This window comes from Filicampus tigris, chromosome 9 (genome assembly GCF_054856515.1).
Source record: "Filicampus tigris isolate MCC_2025a chromosome 9, RoL_Ftig_1.0, whole genome shotgun sequence".
Taxonomy (NCBI): Eukaryota; Metazoa; Chordata; class Actinopteri; order Syngnathiformes; family Syngnathidae; genus Filicampus; species Filicampus tigris.
In genome coordinates, this window is record NC_141225.1 from 2,921,478 (window position 1) to 2,933,867 (window position 12,390).

The 12,390-nt window shown below is 40.9% G+C and overlaps 1 protein-coding gene across 3 annotated transcripts; it reads right to left on the reverse strand.

Annotated features, from left to right (window-relative positions):
* Positions 1-221: 221 nt before the first annotated feature.
* On the reverse strand, positions 222-8,557 carry cep15 (centrosomal protein 15). Of its 3 annotated transcripts, none has more exons than XM_086039823.1 (4): positions 8,420-8,557; positions 7,918-8,041; positions 3,766-3,834; positions 222-1,185 (listed from the first exon to the last, which is right to left on the reverse strand). In XM_086039823.1, exons 2-4 carry the CDS (start codon positions 8,008-8,010, stop codon positions 1,012-1,014), a joined length of 336 nt encoding a protein of 111 aa, XP_085895949.1. In that variant the 5' UTR covers positions 8,011-8,041; positions 8,420-8,557; the 3' UTR covers positions 222-1,011. The 3 variants fall into 3 exon arrangements, with proteins under 3 accessions (XP_085895949.1, XP_085895948.1, XP_085895950.1); XM_086039822.1 differs by having other exon boundaries at positions 8,302-8,430; XM_086039824.1 differs by lacking the exon at positions 3,766-3,834 and having other exon boundaries at positions 8,302-8,430.
* Positions 8,558-12,390: the final 3,833 nt, after the last annotated feature.

Consider the following 12,390-nt stretch of genomic DNA (forward strand, 5'->3'; position numbering starts at 1 on the left):
ATATGTGACATTGGCACAGGGAGATACATTGTGGGTTATATTTTTTTAAATATACAGATAATCCATGTGATCGCAATTGGTATCGGCCAATCTCACACATGGATGATCAGTATCGGTCTCTTAAAACCCTCATCGAAACATCCCTAATGTTGGTGTCATTACAATGACATGACTGCCATTATACACAGAATGCTATTAAAGTATGGTCATAAAACACACTCGGTCGTCACACCTTTTAATGTAATACATGGTATATATATGTATATATATATAACATGGTGTCAGAAGAGTGAAAAAAGAGCGACGATGGCACAGCTTCAACCTCCACCGAACCTCAGTCTGCAAGGCAATCTTGCAGAAAATTGGCGGAGGTGGAGCCAGCATTTTGAGCTCTTCTGCACTGCCAGCGACATCGCAGAAAAATCTGTGAAGGTGCAGTGTGCACCGTTTCTTCACGTCGTGGGGGAGGGAGTGACTAAAGTATGTAACACTTTCATCTTTGATGAGAAGGACAAAATAAATGTGGTAAAGGAGAGGTTTCAGACTACTGTTAGCCCAGAAAAAAACAACAACCATACATACATGTTCTTCACAAGAGCCCAAAAGAGTCAAAAGATTCGTAGGTAAAGGATGTTGAAAAACAAGGCCAAGCACTGTGAATTTGGACAGTAACATTGCACAACTCTGAGTACGTGACTAAGAGTTGTAGAGAGTATTTTCACTGCACTTGATATCTCCTGCTCTTTGCTGTGTGTGCATGTTCTGTGCAAAAAAGTCCTACACCAGAGAGTGAATACTCCCTATGCACACTCTGACAACAAGAGAGCCACTGCCACTTACTATAGCGGATGTGCAATTGCACTTTATGCTAGTATGGCAAACAAACAAAGAAAAAAATCATGTTCCCTGGGGTCGCGCACGCCCCCAAAGAAGGGCCCACCACGTTATTTGGGAAGGACTGAGTTCAAGTGATCTCGGTCTTTTAAAAGCAGTAGAACTAAAGTTGAACTATTAGGCAGGTCTGGATTTTGGACGAGGAGGCAGGCCATGGTCCTTTGCTCTTAGACGTTCGTGATAAGCGCTCTTGGGCGATGGTCCACGGAAATCAGTAGGATGTGGTTCTTTGCCCAGAAGGAAGCGCTCCCAGGTTGGAATGGACTTTTCCACAGATGCCCAATAGCGTGCCTGACAGAAGACAGAAACAATACAACTTAGAGCTGCAGCCTTTCGTCACCTCTAATGGTTAGATGTCAAAATGCCAATATCAGAGCTCAAAACTGTGACTACCTCCTGTATAAGCATGTAAAGTTGTGCATTTGCTGATGAGGTGGATTTTTTAAAATGTGATTTTAATCAATATTCTTCCCTATTAAAGTTTGGACTCGTAGCCTGAATCCCTATTCACAAATAGTTGTTGCTGTTGAGGGCAGGAAATGACTTCAGTGCAAATTTCAAGAGACATCATCTAACGTCACTACTGCCCCCCAAAAGACATGCGCACCCTGGTTCATTTGTTCAGTTCGTCAGGAGAGCGGCAGTGGTGAGACGCCATTCCTCAGACTTCGCCACCTCGTGTCATCAAATTTGATAAAAATGGTAAATGGAGCACATTTACATAGTGCTTTATCTACATCCTACTATGCCCCTTATTTGAAAACTATGTATTGAACTGGAAAGTACGCTGGCACATTTAGGGATGCTGCTTCCAAATCCAGAAAAAATTCTATTTTTAGTTTAAAATGGCTTACTTTGGGAAGGATCTCTCGCCGTGCCATGGTCCAAGGTGCAACCAGCAGAGTAAATTTCGTAGAGTACATTTTACTCTCAAAAGAATAGATTTGGTCCCAGTCCAAACACAGCAAAATTTACACTTGGAAGAGAATAATTTTCGGAGTAAATTTTACTCAGAAAAACATTTGGAGAGTTATTTACTTGAAAAAGACTATTCGTTTTTTCATTCAGAAATTCAAAGTACATTTTTCAAGGAGAGTTTTGAGTCAATTTTACTTGCATTGTATTAATTTTAGGGCTGTCAGTTTAGTGCGCTATTCTCGGCGTTAATCCAACCCCCTTTTGACGCCGTCAATTTTTTTGATTGCGTGATTAAGGTTTCCATAGCAACCAGCGGCTGCATTTATCAAGGCTGCTGGTCACCACGATCTATACATACATATTAAAAAAAAGCTTTAGAGTAGAGGAGGTGTTACACCTGCTTCAAAATATTGACGATGAGGATGAATTGCTCGGCAGACACATGCACGGCTGTGTGCCCCTTAGGGGTGGCCACCGAAAACCCGGAATCGAGTGGAATCGGTTCCATCATTACGGTTCATCCGGAACCGTTCAGATTTTAGAATGTCGGTGCTAAGTTTTGATTGCCAGTTAGCCGCGCGGAAGAGCTACTAACGAAGTACGACCGATTAAAAAAAAAATGTGTGCGCGCATGGCGCGCAGCCTCGGGCTCCTGCCGCCGAAGTTGCGTAGCAATAGCACGTTAGCTCGCCCCCACTCGCGCTCAGCTCCTCGGCTCGCTTCGTCCCGGCCGGCAAGCGTGGGCGGCGGAGGCGACTTTGAGCGTGCGCCGGGCCCTTCCCACGGATTTCCACAGCTGCAGCGGCCGCTGGACACCGCGGTGGCAGCAGTCGCCCTTCACGGGGTCGGTGATCCCGCCCGAGCTGGCCCGGCCGGCTCTGACCCAAAGTTAGAATCGGCTATGCAATCGGCTAATTGCAACATTGAGCCAACAAGTTCAACACACAAATGCACATATATCCAGCTAATATTTAGCTTATATCATACGTAGCTGGAGCATATACATAAATACTGTACATACAGATACATGTATCTGTATGTTGACTGCTTAGATTAGATAGTTTCCTTGCTTGCCCTTAAAATGCAGCGTTGTGTTTGTCAAATATATTTTCTTTCAAAAGCAAGACAAGGGTAGCCAATCAATTGGTGTTCAGTAGCATGCGTTTAGTAACAGCTGAAAGACGCGCACGTGCGTGTGTGTGTGAGTGTATGTGTGTGTGTTTGAAAAGGGCTGAGGGGCTGTTTGCGTGAATTGAATCCAATGCTTGATTTTTCAATTGAAGGGAAAGTCAACCCAAACATTTTTTTTTCAAGAATATGTTCTATGCCGGCCCCTATGCTAGTTCAAACAAGGCATTCTGATTAATATTGTGTTTGTAGACTATGAGTTAGGTTGTAGAATCCATCCATTTTTTACCATCTCAAGGGTCGGCCATTTTATTACTTCTGTCAACTGAAAATGACATCACAGATGCACTGAGGGCTCAAAAATGACCAATCATGGCTGACAGGTGAGCTGTGATTGGTCATTACGTGAGCCCTGAGCATCTGTGATATCATTTTCAGTTGAAAGACATGACAAAATGGCCGCTCCCAGTGATGACTAAAAACAGGTGGATTAACTCTTATTCCACAAACACAATATTTATCAGAATGCCTTGTTTCAACTAGTGGGCTTGCATGGAGCATATTCATAAAAAATAATATGTTTGGGTTGACTTCGCTTGAATAAAGTATTTGCATAAGAAAATCAATCCTCTTATCCATGATCAGGGTATTAAAATTAATTGATGATTTATGAAAATATACTGTTGACCAGTGTAATTGTTGGGAGGAACAATCACATTGATTATACGGCGTGTCCAGGTCGGAAGCACCGTGTGCACCAAAAATCGACAAGTAACAAAAATTACTTGAAATTTGTATTTGTCATTCTGATGAAATCTTTGTTACCTCAAGGGCAAGGACATTTGGATGGTGTAGCGGTCTTCCAGAGAGGTGATTCTCTAACTTCTGTACATTCTATAGTAACAGAAAGTCAGCACAATTAACAACTCGTCCCATAAATGTTCCAGACTAAATGGCAATAAAAAATGATTGAGAGACATAATGATCAAATTGTGAAAAAAAAAAAAGAAAGAAAAATTAATCTACATGTACAAGCATGGGGACTGACAATACACTGCAATAAACACACTGCAGAACGTTGCCATTCTCATCAATGATGTGAACTAATCACATGCATGCATCCTTAAATGAATACAAATATGAAAACATTTTTGCCTTTCCATTACCTTATACATTTTCATTTCTCTTTTGAATTTCATAATGTCTGGCCAATTATACAGTATGAATTAACAGATTAAACAGTTGAAGTACGAAAAACATTTGATTCTGTCAAAGTAGGATATCTGATAGAGGCAGCCTCCATTCACCCTCGGTGCAATAACAAGATGTGACAGCAGATGAGGCTGTCGCGGAAAGAACCGACTGAAATTGCTTAATGCACTGATCAAGATCTCAGCAGACACATTGCAATCTTCTCCATAGTATCCTCCATCCACTTCATCGTCTATCTTGCTGCTTCATTTAGCTGTTAAATGCTTTCCAGGTTTTCCTCTTCTATAAGTGCTTTAGAAGCATATACAGGAAAAGATGTAGACAATGAGTAGATGACAGTGATACCTGCTTTTATTGTGGCGTTTGTGACATTATTAACAATTCACTGTGGATATTCTATTCGGAACCGCACAAGAATACGGTATTACATTGATTAAAGAAAACAGACAATATTCACGAAGATGGGCATATGAATTGATGACCTGTGCACCAACAGACAGCAGCTAAGATGCAGGTAGTTTGCTCAATATTAAGAATAGGTGGCTGTTTTGGGTGTGTGATTCTGTATTCCCATTGACTGTATTTACATGCAGCCAATAAACATTTTAAAACATGAATATTGGCAGTATTCAGGTTTTAAAAGCCATGTAAACGATCACAATTACCCAAATATGCCTTTATTCGGGTTTTTAAAATCCCGAACATCATGCCTGGGTTACTCCCTTTCTAACCCGAACATGCGTGCATGCATACGGCAGCCGGAATATTCCGAATGCACGGGACACTCTGCACATGCTCAACCGCAAGGAATCTTTGCTCTTTGTAGTGCAGGAAGTGTTTGTATGCACGCTGTTTGGCGCACAATCCACTGGATATACACGTTTAGTGATCAACAAAACATGGCGAAAGCTAGAGTAAGTACGACACCACACTTTTAAAGCGAGGAGAAAACTGTCTGCTTCATTCGTGCGATGAGTGACATGAATATAATGTGTTTCATTGACGGAAGCAAGTAACAAGCGGATATGACGCAAATTGCGCCATGCCGTCCATGTGTCGCCGTTTCAATCGGGTTATTTAAATGTTTCTTCCACAGCAGAGAGGAAAATTCCACTGCTCCTCAAACCTCTCAAACATCAGGAACAATCTTGGAGGTGTGGGGACTCCGATACGGAAGCTATTGGTGATTGTTCTGTATGAGTCTCCGGTGGCAAACTAGTATATCTGCAACAAAGAAAGCATTACATTTAATTGAGTTATAAGATACTGTAGACTGCAGTCTATATAAAACCTGTCGCTAGTTGTTTTAACTCTATATTGATATGGCTGAACAGCTGCTGTCATCATCAAATTCCGATGATTTACACTACATACAATACAATGTTGAAGCTGTACAGTGTGTATAATGACTGGTGAAAGAGCTTCCAAAAAGACACGACATGAGCCCTGCTCAATCCAAACTCCTGTGTGAACACAGGGCCAGTGAACACAATTTTAAAAGTTATTTTCAGGCACCATGATTTAGTTCAGGTGGTGCCCACGGCCACCAAGTAGTTAACAAAGAACACATGAGGAGGCCCCGGGCCTGTTATAAAAATAGCTAATCAGTGATGAGACATTGGCATTTTCTCCATCTACGATGTAGGGGTTACTGTATTTTTTGTATACATTTGTATTATGATACACTAATTAATTAGATGAAATTGTCATTTACCAGAGACAAATGTACAGGCTTGCTGGGATGGAACGCCTGTAGTTGGGGTCCAAAAGGTCCTCAAACGGGGCACAGGTCAACCTCATGTACTGCTGGAAACAGCAGTCATCCAGATGCAGCGCTTGGAGAAGGCGGTGAAATTTACCAAACTGTTTGCGGCTTTAGTTGCTGACGTGTACCCACACACCACGGTATTTTGGCGTTGCGTCAATTTTGTGACTTCCGCAAGAAGTACAAAGCAGCAGCAGTTGCTACATCGTCTATGGTTGCTCGCGAAATGTGGTGGTTCCTCAATTATTTCCACCTCCAACGGGTAATGACTGTCAGACACTCATAAATAATATATATATATATATATATATATATATATATATATATTATTTATGAGTGTCTGAGGGAGAGCACGTGTGACCCTGGGGAACATGCACTTAAAATCTTTGATTTTACAGAATAATAATGTTAATAAGGTTATTCTTGTAAGTTGAACTATATCTCTTTCTTTTTGTTTTCTTTATGTAACTATAACTATTTTATAGACAAATGCTATTATTTATAGTTGCGGTGGAGAGTGAGGGGTGGGCGGCGCAAATTGTTTTCTTCTTGCTAGGGGAGGCATAACAGAAAATAAATGAGAAGCACTGCACTAATGGAACGTAGTGAACATGTTATAATAAGTCAGGCAACCTTTTGTGGACGCATGGACAAGTGGCATGTCTGGCAAGGTAAAGACTCCCCGTACTCAGCCTCTTGGTGACTAATAATTGCTTTTTTGATAGTCGCCTACACTAGCATTTCCATTCATTTCAATCTGAAACATGACCTCGATTAGTGTTTACTCTCAACGTCCAAAACCTTAACCCTGTTTCGACACTTTTCTGATTGTTTCATAATTGCAAATAGACTGTCGTCTATGCATCTCTTACTGTGACTCACTCGTGATCTGTCTAAGTTGTAGGTGTAATTCTGAGGTCTGAGGTAATTCTGAGGTTTGGCTACTTTATCTAATTTTACAAACAGTAATTAGCCCCACACAGAGTTTGACTTGGCAGATAATCTGGGCAAACATCTGTAACTTTCAAGCGACAACTGGAGTACACTGTCTGAAAGATAAGTGACATATACGTGATTGTTCTGTCGATGGGGTGGGGACCGGGAAGTCATTTGTGTTTTGCAATGCATCAGCTGCATGTACAACATACACAGATCTGCACACACGTGTGATCAGCGACTTGAAGTTCCCAAGAAATTGGGAGGTTGTGTAAAATGTAAATAAAAACAGAATACATTCATTCATTTTCCAATGATCTGCAAATCCCTTTTAACCTTTATTTGACTGAATACACTACAAAGATATTTAATATTCACACTGTTAATTTTTTTTCCTTAATGAAAATATTTACTCATTTTGAATTTGATGCCTGCAACACATTTCAAGACGTTGCTTGGATGTCAGCATTTGTTGCCTTAAAATCTATATGTGCGCATGTCATCATCAATGGTTCCTTCACAGATCTGCACATTATCCATGCCATGGGCACTAACACGGCCTTATACAGTCACAGATGTTGGCTTTTGAACGGATGGTCCTTTTCCAAATGGATGGCACTTTTTTTTTTTAATGAGGGAGGATTCCTCAACGTTTCTCTTCTTTTGTTTCCCCTGTCCCATCATTTTTGTAATGTGTTGCAACAATAGGCTCGATAACTGTATTTGTCTCTGGAACTTGGTAGTTTTGGTGTGCAACTACAAAACTCCCTTTACTGCACAACTTATTTGAGGAGCAGCAAGTCTGGTTCATGTCTGTTTGAGTTTTATCCTGTTCATAAGTAACACGTAGTTGTTTAACATTTTGAGTAAACAGGTTTGCTGACAACAACAAAAAATGTATTCAATGTTAAAAACATGAGACAACAACACCGTGGTTTATCAACGCAGACCTTGTATGTCCCTTATTACTACTGTATGTGAGTGCCACTGAATTGCTAGGTTTGAGGGTGCACCACCAAGTATTGTGGCCATAAAACATTTCTGGTCAGGATTGGGTGTTGTACCTGTAGCAGGACGCTGTTCCTTTGATGAGCGACTTCTGACTTGTTGAACTGCTGCTTACTTTGGATCTTCAAGGTCTCTCTGCGGCTCTCCATCTCCTCGAGCAGCTGTGCCCTATTTGCTAAACTGGTGGGCGCAAAAGGTAAACGAAAGAAAGGATAACACCATATTATTTTACTCATAAAAGTAATTCAAAAGCTTTTATTGTTTGCAAGACTTTTTCTAGTAAAACAGTAAAAGTAGAGCAAGAGTGCAATGAATTAAAATGCTCCAACTTAGTCGTTTAGTGATTCATTCGTTGCGACGTTATTCTCACATATGAAAACGACACCATTAATCAGAATTCAGAATAAATCACTACTCAGACAAAACTTATTCACGCTTACATTTCTTCGTGTCTCTCAAATAGCTCCATTTATTTTCAGCGAAATTGCTCAAATTCACGTAATTTAGCGATCTAAACATACGCTTCTTCTCTTGCTGTATATTTGTTGGTTAACTTACTCAGAGTCGCGATACTGCCACCATGTGACAAAATAAGACGCTGCATTGCTATTTTTAGTTCTGCTTCTCAGAGCCTCGGTTTGTTGTTGGTTTCACCTCCTTTACATAATACAGGGGCTCAAATGTTGGACAAAAGAGTGACACGTGAATGCCTTCTTGCAATCAGTAGAACTAAAGAATTCAAAGTCCTGCAGCATTTAACATTCTAATAATGAAATGACTGTTCCTCATTTTCAGAAAACAAAATTGACTGCTGCTCATTAAAAACTAGGTTACAACTTTTCCAGCATACTGACAATAAAAATCACCAAGACTTTTATCTGCAGCTGTCACCATGCAACAGTTTTTGTCCAAACTGAACATAATACATAATGCTGATATCCAAGAATGCACTGCAAGCTTGTGAGTTGTAACGTAGTTCAGTTGTTCGGCTCTCTGTTGGCTCTTGTAATTAGGCCCCGATACACCAGTGGATGCTAGTCAATACTTCCAACAAATGAATGATCGCCTTTTGGGGTACCTGAAAACTCATCGGTTTTCACAAATGTGTGAACCCTGGGGAAAATGTAAATAGGATCCCCAACATGATAACCCAAAATCACAATGAAAAAGTTTGAAAAAATTAGCGCTCCTGATTCCAGTTTCACTGATCAACACAAACATCTGTGGACATGTCTAACAAGGACTCTCATGATCTTTATTTCATGGTGGGGGAAAAAATAATTACTCGAAGACTATACTTGACAGGTAATCAGCAAGATTTTTTCCCTATGCCATCTAATTCGGCCGAAGCATGGGCTCAAAATTTGATGATAAATTCAGGGATGAAAAATGAAAAATTCTGCCATGAAATAGTGGGTGGTGCGAGCATTGACGTATGCACACATTACTTTAAAAATGTATTCAGATACAATTACTAGTTACTGTTATGGTAGAGACTCATTGCATGCGCTAACCCAGAGCGCCCTCTTGTGGCCCAGGGGGGTGACCGTTCAATACGGAGCCGTCTGAGTCTCGTCTATTTAGTGGAGTCCGCACTTACAGCTACCAACACAGTAACCTGTTACAAAATGTAGAAAGTAACATAATCCAAGTATTAAGTAATATAACTTTACACTCAACTATGTTTGGTTAATGTGTTAATATGGATAAAATTAATTCATTATTAATAAAAATGTGCGTGTGTGCGCGCACGCATGTGTGTGCGTGTGCGCATTCGTGTGTATGTGTGAGTATTTATTTACTGTATATAGCTACATATTGATCGACTGAAAACATTACTCTTGTGTTTCTTCATCCAAGGAGTCATGGCTGCTAGACACACAGATACACAGCTGAAATGGTTCTACAGATGCTGGATGATGTACAGGCAGGAACGGGGTTGTACTCAAAGTCTGAAATTTCTGATGATGAGCACCCAGACTATTGTCCAGGTGGCAGTTGTCCACCTGGAAATCGAATTTAACAGGAACAATCTGACTCAGAAGAGTGCTCTTATGCACGGGTGTCCAAACTCGGTCCTCAAGGGCCGGTGTCCTGTCTGTTTTCCATCTACCCCTGCTGCAACACACCTGATTCAAAAGATCATGGTCGTTATCAAGCTTCTTCGGAGCTTGCTAATGAGCTGATCATTTGAATGAGGTGTGTTGCAGGAGGGAGAACAGGAAAACGGGCAGGACACCGGCCCTTGAGGACCAAAGCTGGACATGACGGCTTTTATGTGTCCTCTGAAGAAGAAAGTGTCCAAATCATGTCCAACAGAATGAGTCGGAAGGGCTCTTACTGGAGCGAGTTACCTGTCACCGAAGGCAGAACACAGAGCCACAATATCCTCAGAAGTCAGTCAAGGCCTGCACAAGGGCTTAGCACCACTGTCTTACCAAAGATGCATGGAAGCTCTTTATTTATTGATGATATAATACAAGAGGTGATGAAGTGCACAAACCTGGAAGGACGGAGAGTAGCAACAGTTAGAGGAAAAGAATGGAAAAGAATGAAAAATATAGCTGAAAATAATTCAGCTATACTTTTCGCTCACGATGAACTCCAACGCGAAGCAAACCCTCATTCTCTTGACACAGTATTGTGAAATACTTTCATTGTCAACCCTCGCTCTTGTACTTGTAAGACGATTAAGGCAGCAAAGCTGCGCTCACTGTTATTCACATTTTTCACTTCCTGTTCTTTCCCTGTGCACTGAATCGCTAGCTAACAGCCAATCAGATTGACTAAATGTCATGACTTCCGCTGAAACACGTTGAAACGCCCACCAGATGCTTCGTGACAGGGTGCGATGTTACGATGGTGTTCGCTACATCAATCAGACGCGGCGCAATCCAACGCCTTGACGCTTACTGACGTCCAATCTCGGATTGGTGTATCTAGGTTAGGGGTCAGCAACCCGGGGCTCTGGAGCCGCATGCGACTCTTTCATCCTTATGTTGTGGCTCTGCATGGCTTGGGAAAATAAATTCTAAGTGTCCGATTGAGGTGTATGTTATTTGCCTCATAAACGTATATCGTGTCTTATTAAGTCAAAGTTTTTAACTCCTTTCTTCAGAGTAGACCTTGTGCAATTTCAGTGATTAGCATTCACTTTCTCCAGAGACGTTTGACAGCAATTGATGTCAGGAGGCAGCCAGCAATACCAAAACTACACAATATCTGAACAAAGTTTTTTTATTTGGGTTTTTTCGTTTGTTTAATTGTAGTTGTAAAGATTATTGTGATCTCGAAATATTAAAATAAAATTGTATGTCACTGTTGTCAGCCGACAACCTCGGAAGTCCAAATATGGTAAAATTAATTTTTTCACAAATCGATTCTAATGGTCCGTCCCTACTTTGTCTTACATTTTTATGCAATTCTAGCCAATTTAAATGAAAATGTGAAATAGCCAATACTCAAATAATGTACAATTTCACGGCCGGAGGTGTGTGCAACACAACGCGTAATGCGGAAGCCGTGTGGCGTAATAGCGGCCCCGCTGCCGTCTAGTAGTGTTTTGTTTTTCTTTTTTTTCTTTTTTAGACAATTACGAGTGACAATAGTAATGTTCGCTGGATTACGTAGGCTTGTTTAATACTGTTTGGATCGAAGAGATGCTTCGTTGCAAAAAGACCCTCCTCAATTGGGTGTCGTGAGGTAAGACCATTTCATTTTAATATGGACTTTATAAACGCGGTTAGCGATGAATATGCTAATATATTCATTGCGGATGTCAAAAAATGTTGTTTTCCATTGTTTTCATTTCCATGGAAAACGGGTCCAAATGGCTCTGAGTGTTAAAGGTTGACCCCTGATCTATGACCCCTGATCCAGGCCTTAAGGGTTAAGTCTAGATATCTGTAATGGTCTATATTTTGAGTTTGGTTTTTGACTGTTGGTTTTATGTTTTGCTCTGTGTCTGTGTCATCATGATTGAGTCCACCTGTCCTTGTCATCCCAGTCCCTTGTGTTAACCAACTAGCTTCCTCCTACCCTCTGTATCTTGTCCAGGTGTTCCTCGTTGTATCGTTAACTTGTTTGTATTTTATTGCCAGCTTTCGTTCAGCCCTTGTTGGTTCGTCTGTTCTATCTTGTACAGTCTTGTCAAAGTCCAGTCATAGTCCTAGTCCTAGTGTTTGTTTAATTTGTTTTGTTCCTTTTTGTTTTTTGGAGACTTCAACATTCTGTTAGTTTATTATCCCAGCACCTTGTTTGCCTTTTGTTTTAAATTAAATAATTAATCTTGCACACAATTTTGCCTCTTGCGTTTGGTTCCTCCTCCACGAAAACCTGACAACATCCTCTTAAAAAATGTGTCTGGAGCCAGATGATTTTATTTTGTGCAACCACCTGATTAAATAAAATGAGTAACATTCCATTTTTTTCTGTGTATATTGACCCAAGAAGCAATGTTCTCCCACGCCCCTCCCTCCTTGCCAAGGTGACTCATCGAATGGGGGCTACATGCTGCCTTTTCACAGTTG

Excerpts from the sequence above, each read along its gene's own strand:
- cep15 (XM_086039822.1), bottom strand. The coding sequence starts at position 8,330 with ATGGAGCTATTTGAGAGACACGAAGAAAT. Across the intron at positions 8,042-8,301 it reads TTTGAGAGACACGAAGAAAT|TTTAGCAAATAGGGCACAGC; the intron begins GTAAGCGTGAAT and ends TGCGCCCACCAG. Across the intron at positions 1,186-3,765 it reads CAAATGTCCTTGCCCTTGAG|GCACGCTATTGGGCATCTGT; the intron begins GTAACAAAGATT and ends GTCTTCTGTCAG.